The following is a 14,371-nucleotide window of genomic DNA, read 5'->3' as shown; positions in this document are numbered from 1 at the left end:
CTCTTCGCTTTTGGCAGATTGAGTGGCTCAGGCTGCAAAGACTCTTCGGGTCAGCGCTTCAAGAGCTATTAACAATGCTGAAGCAGCAGCAAAAGCAGCAGGGGGAGGAAGTGGGAGACTGCCCATACGTGCGCCTTGCCTCCAACCTAACAGCAGCATCAGCGGCAGCACCCACAACACTAGCCGCAACTACAGCAAGGGATGCAGCAGAGGAGGCACTGCAGATGTGCTGCTGCAACATGTGCGGGCTTGAGGCCTCCGAAGAAGGCGACGTGAGCCGAGAGGATTTGGGATCTTGGCAGACTTCCTGCGAGTTCGCTCCTACTGTAGAGGACGGCCTGCCCAGCAGTTGTCTTTCACAGGAAGACCGACGGCTTCTGCTCCGCGAAGCTTGGAGTGAGAGCGTAGTAAGAGAGGCCCAGCTGCAGCAGGCTACGGCTGCAGCAAGAGCCTCCACTGCTGCAGCTAATGCTGCTGCTTCAGGGGATGCACCAGTATTGCCCACTGCGCCGTATCGGCCACTTCTGAGAGTGGTGCAAGAAGACCTCCCTCCTCTAACGGGAGATCCTTGCGGTGATGGGAAATATGGGGCGCAGCAACAACAGCAACAACGACAGCAGACGCCCTTCAGCTTTGTAACTATTCGACAGATCCAAAGAACTCGTAGGGAGCCAGACGATGCTACTCTATCTGCAGATACAGATCAAGTGGGTAAGCAGAAAAATGCTGGCTCTTTGTTGCTGCACGCATCGCTGAAGCACCGTATTTCTTCACCCTTCCTAGATTGTGGCAGCAAAACACACCTTTTCTTTAAGATCAAGGGAGGCAACAGCAGGGGGAGCAGCAACAAAGGGAACAGCAACAATAACAGCAGCGCATACCCACCGGCTCATTGTTGCTGCATTGCTGATGTCCAAGTGCACACGCCCTCTCTTTTGCTACGCCCGTCAGCAGCAGCCCGCAACCAGCCTGGCACGTCCCAGCGGCTACTGCTGCACCTGCACCCCGCGTACCTCACGCTTCTGGAGAGGCAGCAACAGGAGGAAGAAGACACAAAGCCGTGGACTGCAGCAGGAGAAGCCCTGCTTCTTCGCGCCATATGGTGCTGCCGCGTGGGAGAAGCAGCAACATTCCAGGTGTATCTGCATAGCAGCAAGGCAGAAGAGCAACAGTTCTTTTGTGCTTTATCTGTACACGTCATTGACATCCTACCGCTTCCTTCACTCTGTAGTTCAGTTCGAGAGGACAGCAACAGCAAAAGCAGCAGCCCAGTGACCAAAGAGCAGGGCGCTCCTGACCTGTGTCAGCAACAGCTGTTGCGGTGTATCCAGTGGCAGAAAGCCTTGCTGCTGCTGCAGCGTGAGCTGCAGCAATTTGCAGCAGGATGCATTGCTTTTCTTCTGCAGCAGGAGGAGCACCCCACTCCTCTGCTGCGTCAACTCTTGACATGCACTTGCGAAGCTTGTCGACTCCCTCCAGAGCCCCCAGATGCTGTGGTGCAGCAGCAGCAGCAACCCCAGCAGCAGTCAGATAGCACCGGGTACTCAATGCCTCGCCGTTACAGCAGCATGTCCACTGCTGCAGCAGCAGCTCGAAGTTTATTTGACACTGCTGCTGCACAGCCGCAGCGGCAACAACAACAGTCCAGCGGAGGAAAGCTAATGGGTCTTCTTTTACGAGGCAGAGGACGGATTTCAAGGCCGAAGACAGATCGAGAGCAGCACCAGGAGCTGCAGCAGCTGCCGCAGCAGAGCAGCGGCCCCGTGGTCCGTAGCCTGAGCCGCCAGGGCCTAGCGTCAACTCTCAGGCGCCTCCGCAGCCGGAGCATCGACAAGTTGGTAAGCCAGCAGCAGCGACAGCAACAGCAGCAGGAGCCGCATGTCCCAGCGTGTGGTCCACCCCCAGACATTGCAGCAGCAACAGCAGGAGGAGTGACACCCCCTACAGCTCTTCGTATGGGCAGCACCGCATCAGACGCTGACCCTGGCAGCAAAGTAGGTCCTTTACGGGACACTGGAGGGACAGACTTATTACGAGTGCTCGCAGGTGCCCGAAGGATCAGCCTCGCTCTTTTCCTTTCTGATTTTAAGCAATTTCTGGATGGTGCATGCGACAACAGGAGTAACAGTGTCAACAAAGGCAACAGAGACGACTTTTTACTCCTCATGGCCTACCGCCGTCGCCTGAGGGACCTGCTCTTGCAAGGAGTGTGCATTCAGGGCGTTATAGTGCAGTTGATTGGGAGCACCAGGCTTTGGCAGCAGCTGCAACAGGAGCAGCGGGCAGCACAGGCAGGAATATGGCGTCAGCAGGAAATGCCGCTCTCTCCCTTGTTTCTGCTTTTGGAGTTGGGTGGACTCCGTTTTTTCGTTTGTCCTGCACAACTGTCGCAGCAGCAGCAAAGTGGTGTAAATAGCCAGCTGCCACTGCTACTATTTGTGCAGCGCTTTTTAGGGGGATACCAACACGAGGTAGAAACAACAGCAGCGGCAGCAACAGCCGCAGTTGAGCGTGGCCTCGAAAAGACCGGCATAAATGAGAAACTTCAGGAGCAGCAGCAAGACGAACTTTGGGTTCCTTTGGCCGTCACTGACCCGTTGCCGTCACTTCCCCACTCAACAGTTGCTTTGGCTGGAGGTCTGTGCGCTGATGCTGATGCACTTGAAGCAGCAGGAGACACGTTCTGGATGGTACAGCAACGCCTCTCGCAACTACTAAACGATCAAGGGGAGCCGCACCAGCAGAGAAAGCACGAAGAGCTTCATAAGCAATGCCAAGAGGAGTGCCAGCTACGGCGAATGTATGGCCTTGTATTTGAAGTTGGCCAAGAACTACCATCGTTTATCCCTCTAGAGATTTCTGGTGCTGCAACGCACAAACAGAGGCAGCAGGCGTTCTTGAGGGCAGCAGTAGCGGCAGCAGCAGCGACAGCAGAGGGCGCTTTGGCCGTCAATGATGTTGAAGTGCGGCAACAGCACATCTGGCAACCAATACAGCACTGTCCTCATGTACGTCAACACTCTTGCGCTTGCGACAGCGTGGCAGACTCTCAACTAAAACAATTTTGCAGCAGCAGTAGCAGGAGCAGGGAAACATTCTGCCATCGATGTAGAGTTGCGGCGGCACCCATCACGTGGCCTGCAGCCGCTGCAGCCGCTGCAGCAGACGGAGATATACCCGCTACCGACTACGTCTACGGGGAGTCATACGTCTGGACATCCGAATGTGCCGCAACTTGTTTCTCTGGAACGCCCATAGAGTCGACTAGTGTCGCCGTGTTGCCTAAAGCATCTCTTAAATGCAACCGGTGCTGCAGTTTGTTTAGCGGGAGTGGCAGCAGTAACAGCTGCAGTAGTAGCAAATGCAGCAGCACCTGGAGAAACCGAGCCAAAGCTGTAGCAGAGGCCTTCTTGAGATGGCAAATACCCCACACTGATGGACCTACAATACAAGCTGCTTTAAGGCGAGAAGGAATTTCTGCTGGTGTCGGCTTGTGGTTGGTGTTTGACGAACTGCTGGTGCTCTTGCATCAAGATCCTATGCAACTGCCAGAATGGTGTGGGGGCGACAGGAAGGCGGCTGCAGCAGCTGCTTCTGCTGCGGCTGCTGTTGCGGAGAAGCGATCGCATATGCTTCCTTGCAGCAGCAAGACACAGTTGATTGCTACTGCAGCAGCCTGTGCCCTCCTAGGCTGCGCTCTGCAGAAGGTGCTCCGGTACGAGCAGCAGATCTGCTGCAGCTGCTGCAGCGCAACTTCTGTCTGTCGACACTTCTCTGATTGCACCACCTTGTGGGCATTTTCAGGTGGAGCCAAACGGCTTATGCAAGAGCAGAAGTTGAGGGTTTCGCCATCAGTGGCAGCAGCTGCCCAATCAGCAGCAGCACCAGCAGTACCGGCTCCATCAGCATGTAATCCAGATATCAGTGAGAGCTGCTTGCTCCTGTTTCACCGCCGCGTTTGCCTATCGCTTGCGTTATCTCTTGTTCGAGCTCATGCTTTAAGTCCCATGCTGCTTCCGCTACCCGTGTTGCTGCGGTTCTGCATCTCCACCGCGTTAAGGAGCCCCTCTGTCCTTTTTATCGAGCTGCAGCAGCAGCACCACGCACTACCCCTTTGTCGCTACAGGCATGCTCGTCAGATATGTGCTGAAACAGGAATAATGTCAGTAGCAACAGCGGGATCGCCAACCGGAACACCTTTTGAGTGCTTGCAGTGGGGCCGCGTGGCCGTCAAGCCTCCGTTGCCTAACGGCACAGCTTGTCTTTCGGTGCTCCTGCTGACACAGTTGGTGTTGCATCCTGCTAAAGTTGATACTCCTCTTGTGGACTCCCAGGATTTGTACGGAGATGGAGATCTGGTAGGGGCCCCCTTGCTGGACCGGTGGTGGTTGGACGCCCAAGGCGCGTTGGCCGCCTGTACCCTCCCATTCCAAGAGCGTCAGCTCCGACCTTCGCTGATCAGAAAAGTTGCTCCCACTGAAGCCTCCCTACCGCACCCCTTCAAGGCGCCAAAGGGCTTTCATGGGGAGGCTGTGAAACAAATTTTGTCCCCTGAATTTATTGCTGCGGCCCCAGCAGCACTACGAGGTGGCCTTCTTTGTCAGCTGCTACTTCTTGCGCTGGCCCCACCCGAGCCAAAGTTGTGGACGGCATATCGCATCGAGCAGGAGCAACACATTCAGCAGCAGCAGCAGCAGCCCCACCAGCAGCAACAGCCGGGGTACGTTTTGGGAAGACGCCTTGACGGCATCTCGGCATGGGCGGACGACCACTTACTCCGGCTGTTGATGTTGTTGCTGCTGCAATTCGACAGCTGGCTCGGCTTCTCCGGGCTCTCAGAACAGCAGAAGGCGGATTGTCCCGCTGTGAGACAATCGGCAGCAGAAGCAGTAGAGTCCGATGGTTCTCGTCTTGTACCCTATGGTCTAGAAGGCGGTTTCTGTGCTCCCGGGAGCAACTTAAGGCAGCATCAATTGAATCTGTTTGCTGCTCTTTCCAACGCAGTTGAGGGAATTCGATTAGGAGGAGCCCGTAGGGGTCCACAGGGGTCGCTTCTAGCTGCTGTGCTGTAAGTTACTTCCCTGGCTGGCTATTCATCGCTGTAGTCCTGGCTAGCTAGGTACCGCTATAGTGTTTCTGTCGCTGTAGGTAAAGTTTCTGCGCAGCCCTTCCAGCGCGCATGCCACAGAGGGCACTCTCTGCTTCCTTTTCAGGGGCCTCTGCCGGTTGAAACGCGGCTTCGCTGCCTCTGCTAAGCGACGGCTGATGGCCTCACTTGATCTGCTTCAAAAACATTATGGGTGCCCCTTACTTGAAGGCAAGCACCCCTCGCTGCTACTGTTTCTGCTTGTCTCAATTTCGCCGCGATTGGGTTGGTTGCAGCTGACTCAGCGTTTGCAAGGGCTACTTACTTTAAGCTGTCTGCTTCGCGTTTTTGTTGTTACGTGTCCTCAGAGGGAGCAGGCCACCCCTTTGCTTCTCTTCTGAGCTGGTTGTTGCTGTTGATAGCCTACTGTGGCTGTGCAATTCCAGATGCTGCATTAAGCAGAAACAATATGGACAACAGCGGCAGCAGCGCCACTTATAAAAACGAAATCGTTGGTTCCTTGGTGGAGACAGCGGCTGCAGCGACAGCCCGTGTTGGAGTGTATTCGGACCTGTTGAGGGTGCTGCGACTGAGACTTGGTGTTTGCCCACTGCCAGTTGGTCCTCCCCATCTCGTCCCCCGCCACCTTCCACTACTGCCTCTCCTCTCAGTGGATAAGCGTGTGCTTCCCGCTGAATGCAAAGGCGTAAGTGGATTTTCAGGCGATTGTAACCCCGCTGATACTGCCGCTGTTGCTGCCGACAGCAGCAGTCCTGTTGCTGCTCAGCAGCGGCAGAAACTGCAGCAGAGTAAGCCGTCAGTGCTTGCGCCGTCTGAACTGGCTCGCCCGACATCCCCACTAGCGAGAAAACAGCAAGAGCAAGCCTCACGGCTCTTTGGGTGCACGTACACCCCGAAATATCCAGAGCACCGTCACTGCCACCTACCCGATCCCCTTCTGCAGCCACACGTGTCATGTGCAGTTGTCCTCTACAACCTAAAGCGACTAGGGGCACCTGTCATACACTGGAGCTCTGCCATCTGCCCCAGAGGAGACTTGGGGGACCCCGCCGCAGAATGGGCGGTTGCTGCCGTTGTCGGGAGCGCTGCTGCTGTAGGAGCAAACGACCCAACAACGTACAAAAGCCAGGTAAAGGATGTTGAAGTGGAAGAGAACTCGGTATCTCTGCCACCATATGCGCTTAAGGGAGAATGCTGCGAGCACGTTCTTCAATGGCTGCAGTGGCAGCAGCAGCCACAGCCCCTTTTGTTCACTTGCGGACTAAATGAAGAAGGGCCCCTTGGGCTTGGGGAGGCGGCCTACTTCCCTGTAGATCCAGTTTTAGAAGAACGCGACAACTTCATCAAAGCAGCGAAAGGGACCGATGTCTGGTCGGTTGTGCCGAATGCCCTGTTTGCTAATGCTGCTGCCTTGTCAGCTTTCTCAGTGCTCTCTTTGCCGGTTTGCTTCGGCTTTTAGGCATTGATAGGAATTAAGTACAACTACGTATTGCAGCTTTGCTGCTGCTGTTTGTGTGCTTTTCCTGCTCTGCTGCTGCTGCTGCAGGTTCTGCTGCCAGCCACAGCAGGTGGTGGCTCTACCTGGGGAGATCCGCAGTGTTTCAGCAGGGCTCAACAGTAGCGCAGCTGTCACTTCGCAGGGCCACCTCTTTAGTTGGGGGGCCGTTGATGGTTATGCGGAAGACACGGACTCCGGCAGCAGCAGCGGCAGCAACGGCAGCATTTGCGGCATCTTGAGAAGGCATCCCGCTGACCACTCGAGAGACCACGGGCTACGTGAGGCCCTCCGCTTCTCTTGGCTAGATCTTTCGCTGTTCTGGACACCAACATCCGCTGCAGGCTCGCAACTCGTGATAGGACAAAAGGAAGCTGCAAAGTGTTCCAGGGAGCAACAGCAGCAGCAAGAAGTGCGGGTCTTTCTACCGGCCTTGCTTGGGGGAAACCGCTGTGCACTCTCTCCCCGAAATGAACTTTCCCGTTCTGGTCCAGTATTTTCTGCCGTCTGCTGCGGCCCCGACTTCTGCGCTGCACTTACCGTTACAGGGAGTCTTTACACGTGGGGCCACAATGCAAGTGGCGTCTTGGGTCATGGAGACACGCACAGCAGGTCTCAACCAACTCCATTGTCTCTTGATCAGTTTCTCTCCCCTTTCGTCGATAAGCAGCAGCATCCGCAGCAGCATTTGCTGCAGGTGGCTTGTGGTAATTCCCATATGGCAGCAGTAACAGCAGCAGGGTGTCTCTTTGTGTGGGGCAGCAACAACCACGGGCAGTGTGGCCTCTCAAAGGAGACCAATATCATTCTTTTTCCCCAACAACTACTGCTGCTTGACCTTTCTTGCGTGCCACTCAGCATGCTCACACTAATTCACTCGATTGTCGCTACAAACGGCAGCGTAAACAGCACCAGTACGAGTCAGGGGGGCTGGTTCGATCTGGGATATGCCCCGAAAGGAGACACCAGAGGGGCTCTGGTGACAGCAGACGCTGCAGGGCTCTCATTTTTAGTGGAGGAAGGGGGTGCGCAGCTCAGGTGCCTGGCTGACTATCTTATCAGATTCTCGCAAGTCGCTTGCGGCTCTCTGCATACGATTTCTCTGGGGACAACCTCAGGGCCGCCTTCTGAAGTGACAGACAAAGCGGCCCCCAAGTGCCTGTACACATGGGGAAGCAACACCAACAACTGCTTAGGTTTCGCGGCGCCACCTGCAATGACAGTGGTTCCACCCGCCCGAATTCCTGACGCTTCATTTTTTGTGGAAGGTCTACAGCCGAAACAGACGCAACAGCAGCAAAAACCGCATCAGCAACCGCAGCAACAGACGCTCCACATCAAGCAAATCTCCGCAGGCGGCATCACGAGTGCAGCTTTATCAGATACAGGAGATTTGTGGCTCTGGGGAGACGTGCAGTCTTTTGTGACTAGGTGAGAACAGCTGTTTCCTGGAGTTCCAGCGGGTGTCATTATCTGCATATGATGTCGTTGCTGCTTATTTAGCACTTGCTTTGTGTTTATGGCTTTGTACTTGAGATTGTGGTGTCTTTTCAGCGACGACTCTCCCGAATGGTCTGCTGCGCTCCCCATGCCATTCGAGCTTGTCGAGGATGTGGGGTTCTTCCTTCAACAGAAGAACCCAGAGAGAGTCCGTTTGTCGCTGAGCAGCGTAGCTTTTGCTGCTGAGGGGGCCCGCCTGTTGCTACTTACAAAGGAAGGAGACCTGATTGCAGTCGGTGATGGCTGCGTGCAGCAGCAGCTTCTATCTGTCCATCTCACTAAACAAAAGCTACTGCAACAGCAACAAGATTCCTGGAACACAGCCGCAGCAACCATCGCCCCTCGATTCTGGGCCGATAAGAGCCGCCAACAGCGGCTAAGGGGGGCCTGCAGAATTCACGTCCCGCACCGGAGAATAGTAGAGGTGATCGGCAGCAACTGGGCATACCACATTGGCTGCAGGAGTTGCCTGTGTTGCTGCAATGATAAGCGCCAGAGGCAGCATTTCTTGAGTCTTGCTACGTGCAAAGCTTGGGAAAGACCACACGTTGAACACACTTGCGTGCACTGTCTTGCTGCCTCTCCCGCAGGGCGCCGCTGGGCTGGACCACTTCTTGCTAAAGACTGTCGCATCAGATGCAGAAGACCATTTGCTTCCTGAGAAGCCACTCGAGTACCTCATGCAAATGCACAGGCCTCCGCCCGAACTGCGCTGCCGACACCCAGCAACCCCGAGCCGCAGCGGCAGCAGCAGCAGCAGCACCTCCAGCGCCAGTAATAGCGGCGGGTCCATCATTGCCAACAACAGCGGGAATAGCAACAGCATCAGCAGCAGCAGCAGCAGCACCGCAGATTGCACACGAATGACGAGCTACAGCAGCAGCAGTGGGAAAACGTCGACAAAGGAGCCGACAAAGCCTTCAGACACCTCAGGTCCGCAACGGCCATCTGTTTCGTTAAGGAGCCACAGCGCCACTCCTGCGTGTACCGCCAACAGCGGCCAGCAAGAGCTAAAACAGCGGGGGCAGCAGCATCAAGCTAACTCAGCAACGAGACAGCTATGGGAAGCGACCTCTGCAACTTCGAGCAGCGGCAGTACGGGCCTGTCCTTCGCTGCAGCAGCCCGAGAGGCTGCAGCTGCTGGCTTGCACTTGACTTTAAGACATCTGGCCAGCGCCGGAGAAGAAGCAGCAAAGGCAGCTGCAGCTAGAGCAGCAGAAGCAGCGGAAAAAGTCGTGGATGGACCTGGAGCTGCAGTGATGGAGGGGCTCCTAGATCACCTAGACAGGCAAGTGCACAACTTCTCAGTGGGCTATTGCAAATGCGTCGTGACAGCAAATACTCCAGCTACTATAAATGAGCTCATAAATGTTCGTGGGCGAGACAATGCACGAAAACAAATACATAGGCAATATACGTCTAATGTATATGAAGAATGTACACATGTACGCAACTCCAGTGAGCAGTTATGGAGTCTCGGGCGTTTACTCATACGCAAAAGTGTGTCACAGTACACATATCAATATACTTACCCACATCCCGTAGACAATATTCATTAGACACATACGACAGTGGTGCGGCTAAGCATGACCGGTCAGAGCCGTTCTCTTTCCCTACATTTTAGTACTTGCTTCGAGTCTACCTGGTATTTTTCTCAGGGGCTCAGGCGTTGTCCTTAGCGCTCTCAGCAGTGGTATTTCCTACATTCTTCCCCGCTGCAAGGTACCTGCTACCTCTGCCACAGCAAGCCCTGCAGCAGCGACAAAAGCAACAGCAATAAAGAAAACCGCAACTGCAAAATGCATCAACCAGCAAACCAGGGACGTTACAAAAGGGGCACACCTCGTTGCCGCACCGGTTCGCCATTCTGGTGCAATCCCTTGCAGGCCTCCTTTGCCGTTTCCCGAGACACAAGGGCCAGAGCCTGTTCCTGCAGTTCGAGTAGGCCTGCCCCACGCTTTGGGTGCTTCGCTCCGGCCACTGCTGCCGCAGAGGCCGCCACAATACCCTTGGGAGCAGCAGCAGCAGCAGCAGCAGCAGCAGCGAAAACCAATTTATAGCATGCCTCCCCGGTCTCAGAGCTTAACGACCCTCCCGTCTTACGTGGCAGAGCAAAGGGGCAACCACCTCCAACAGAAGCCTGACCCCATGCTGCAGCAGCAACTGGAGGCAGAGAGGCAAGAGGCGTGGGAGCGCCTAACATCTATTGGCAGACTTAACTGTACTGCTTCCGCCACAATCCAACGCTTGGGGATGCGCAGTCAGGTCGAGCAGCAACTGCCGCTTGCCACGCGTTCTCTCAGGGGAGGTACCTCAGCCGTGCAGCTTCCTGACATTCCCCAGCAGCAGCAACAGCACTGCAGCGAGAACCTAAAGGAACTGCTTAAGAGCAACACGGCGCCTGCTGTGCTGCACCGGGTACACGAGGAAGCGCCTCTCAATGTAGTGCCCGAGCGGCAGACTGTTGGCGCGGCGGCTGCTGCAGCATGGGAACAGCAACAACAACGAGCCGAGAGGCAACAGCTGCAGCGGCAAGTGCAACAGCAGATGGAGCAACAGGAAAAGCTGCAACAGGAGCGAAGGCAGAAACGCCAGCAGGAGCAGCAACAGCCTTCAGGGTGGACTACGCCTTCTCCAAGCACGTCGTTCTCTGGAAATTGGCCGCAGCAATTAGAAAACCCTGTCAGCGGCAGCGGCGCTGCGGCTGCTGCTCTTTCTGTTGCTGCAGCTGATGAGGCAGAGGATGAAGGTACACTAAATCTGCTGTACTATCCACAGCATGACACTATGAGCAGCAATAACAGCCGCCACAGTCTTGCCGCAGCAGCCCTTGTGAGGCCCGCTTGGCAGCAGCAGCAACAGCAACTGAGAATCTCCTCAGAAGGACCACCCCAACACCTGACGGTGCCATCCTTTTCGCTTGCCCCCATGCCTCTTCATGAAGCAGCAGCAGCTTCGGGTGCAGCCCAGCTGACTTACACACGAAAGACAACTGCAGCCTCTTTCTGGCCCTACTCTGGGGAGACTTTAGAACAGCAACAGCAGAAGCAAATGCCGTTGGCGCCCCCTTCTTTCCCGCTCTCTGCGTATCCGCAGCAGCAAAAACAGCAGCAGCATCAACAGATTTTCCCTTCATCTTTGCCATCTGCGTATTCGCAGCAACTGCAGCAACAGCAGGCGCCGCAGCAGATGATGGTAGTGCCTGCGTCGTTCCCGCCTTCCCTGTACCCGCAGAAGCAGCAACAGCAGCATACACAGCAGCAACAGGAGCACGAGCAGCAGCAGTGGGCGTCGCTTGCGTGCTGTCCAACTGGGGGGGTCGATGGCCTGAGTGCATCTTACTTGCCACAGCACTCTGCTGCCTATTTCCCCGCTCAGGATTCGAACACTGCTCCTGCAACGGCAGCAGTGACAGCAACAGCACTTAATGCCTGCAACAGTGTTAGCTTACAGAACGATAACAGGAACTCTAACGGAGCTCTCTCGGGGGCCTCCTTCTACAGCCCAGATACCCTGGAGTCGGTCTTGCTGGATAATCAGCAGCTGCTGCGGCAGATGCAGCAGCAGCAGATGTTGCAGCAGCAGCAAACTGCAGCACACGGTATCCTTCACAGCAACGCTCCCCAGAAGCTGCGACTCGTACACCCGAGCGAGCTCATTTCCCAACATCAGCACCCACAAGGCATACCACAGCACCAGCAAAACGAATTCCTGCTGATGGACTCCTCACAGTATCAACACGTTGTGAAGCAGCAGCAACAACAAATACTGCAACAGCAGCGCCTAATGGAGCAGGAGCAGGTCCACGCCCGTCCGGCATGGGACTATGGATCCACTTTGCCGCAGCAGCAGCTGCAGCGCTTGCCACTGCCAGAAGAGCTCCACCTCCAGCAAGCTCATTTGCAGCAGCAACAGCAGCAATCGGATGAGATGCTCAAACTTGATTATTTGAAGCAGCAGCACACCTTCCTGAGCCACATGCAGTAGCTGAACAGCAACCATGCAGTCCACCACCCTTAACATCTCTTGCCGGAACACTGCACGATCCTCTGCTGCCATATCGCAGGCCAAATGGCCTTTGTACAGCTTAGGGTGATGGCAAGTGCGATAGCTAGCCTCCTAGTTAGGCAGCTTCGTTTCCCGGTCGCAAATTTTCCTTGTCATGGTGTGGGAGGTGCCCTACCAACTGCGCACACATTGTTTAGCGTGCTCTTTGGTACACAGCTTTAATAATTGTATCCTTCACTTGACTCCTATGCAAATTATTCAGCGGCATGGCGTCCAGGATTCAGTTGTGGGAACCCAATTTACAGCACGCAGAGAGCACGAAAAGTGCGGTGTTGGGGTGCAGGTGTGCATTGTCTTTGTTTGATATATGCGTCGTTGTTTTGCCCCTTTTTGTCTTTTAAGTAAACAACACCTCCGGAATAACAGGCTCCACAAAAATTTAGTTGGGAGTTTCGTTCCTGGATGACGGCTTAAACAAGAGGCACTACACTCTCCGCTAACGGTAAATGGCCATTCACGGCAGTTGCCTTTCTTGCCATCTCTCTGCAGGCTTGGGGTATCTTCTTATGTCGTAAGGGGACAACGTATTACTTCCCCCCCATATGAAGAGCAGCAAGAGCCGCTGTTGAGAGGTTATTAGAGTTATGCACCATTTTGGGTCTCGCTGTTGCTATTTGGTGATCACGTTGATCCATGTTCCGTCAAATTCTCTGCGGATCTATTGGGAATATGGTGGTCCCGCGGTGCAAAGACTACAGCCCATTCCGAAATACCAGACTTAGATGCAGACGGCCGCAGCCTAAAACTTAGTTCTCAGCAAACGACCAGAATGCGTCCTCAGTTTGGCGCCATACCAGCCCAACTCAACGAAGTGCAGACATGCGGTTGGGAGAACAACTTAACCACTCGGCACAAAATGGAGTACTTCAGCTTAGCGCCTTTGCAACGCAGTGCAGACAGCATTTCCATCAGGGAGCCGCAGTTGGAGCGCAAAATTTTACCAGCGTATCCACCAAAAAGGAATACCCAAGAAGCGAAAGCAGTGCACTGGCGAAATATTGTGGACGGCCCTGCATTTGCGCTTCTGTTTCCTGCTACCCTTTGGCTTCGCAAGAGGCTCGAGAAATTTCTCAGCAGCCCCGTGTCGATCTGCTCCCCTGAAAGTGCCATGCTGAAGTGTCCCTTAATTAGAAAACTTCTTAAGGCCTTGCTGACGCGCAGCATTTTTAGCGGAGCCTGGCAGATGCCTGACGCTTCATTCCCTCACCACCACCGTCAGTTTCACAAAGAGCGTGGATAGGACCGTGGCTAGGAGAGGTACCAGCAAAGCTTTGAGTTGAAAGGGGAGTAAAGAGGCCAGAATTCTGCTTATGGAACGTGGATTGTGCTCTGTAAAGCGAATTGAAGCTTGTGTGCGAAGATGGATCGGAAGAAGTGCAGAAGGCATCCACACCTCCTGCACTACAGATTGAGTACATTCCTCATTATTTCTGAAGTGTTACGCTCACTGAAAAGAGCAAGACAAATCCTCAGACAATCAAGGCATTCATCACCAAGCTACGTCTGCCACAGGCACGCTAACTTGGCAGGAGTGACATCACGGGCACCTCACACTGCGGCATCATTCACACTTTAATTATTATCGTACCACGTATGAGAATCCATGTGCCAACGACGCAAATATTTGTGTACGCTGACTCCACGAAGCGTTCTGATGTATGGACGCCAGCAGCATAATACTTTAAGCAGTCCCATTACATCACGAAGCATTGAACCTGAAACCTACTATCCACAAAGAAGGACAGAGCCCGTAAACAGCCCGAAATTATCGCCGCCAACTCACATACATACAATGATGCCCTGATAGAGCCTGGGGTCTCACACTGTGGTCTACTAAGACTGCCACGTGGTCCCGTGATTTGCCCACCAGGTCCAGGAAGTTTACAGGCTAGCGACACACGAGCCTGTGGCCTGCTCAACACTTTCCCCATATTAAGCAAAAACGACGAACATTTTTGAAGAGGAGCACGCTCAAAGCGGGTTCTAAAATGCGCCGACCGGGACGTTCCTGGCAGTTCCAAGGAGCTACACAGGGGCAGGAGTTCTAGCAAGCGAAAAGCTAGGACGCTTCACGTCTAACGAAAAGCAAGTAAGACGTCTCAAGCGGCAGAGGACCAAAGGAAATTCAACAGCCTGCCTCTGTGCAAGAGAACCTCGTGAACTCAGCATATGCTAAGCTTCTGGTACACAAACCGAGCTCA

The 14,371-nt window shown here is 54.5% G+C and overlaps 1 protein-coding gene across 1 annotated transcript; it reads left to right on the top strand.

Annotated features, from left to right (window-relative positions):
* Window positions 1-74: 74 nt before the first annotated feature.
* On the top strand, window positions 75-12,089 carry ETH_00011715 (glutamic acid-rcih protein, putative; the record flags this gene model as incomplete). Its single annotated transcript, XM_013376554.1, has 6 exons — window positions 75-5,031; window positions 5,455-6,478; window positions 6,654-8,033; window positions 8,157-8,526; window positions 8,693-9,476; window positions 9,727-12,089. The coding sequence occupies 6 exons, from the start codon at window positions 75-77 to the stop codon at window positions 12,087-12,089; spliced, it is 10,878 nt and encodes a 3,625-aa protein (XP_013232008.1).
* Window positions 12,090-14,371: the final 2,282 nt, after the last annotated feature.

The sequence above is a fragment of the Eimeria tenella genome, genomic scaffold (assembly GCF_000499545.2).
Source record: "Eimeria tenella Houghton genomic scaffold, Eth_scaff37, whole genome shotgun sequence".
In the NCBI taxonomy this organism is placed as follows: Eukaryota; Apicomplexa; class Conoidasida; order Eucoccidiorida; family Eimeriidae; genus Eimeria; species Eimeria tenella.
This window is presented reverse-complemented; position numbering and strand designations above follow the sequence as displayed.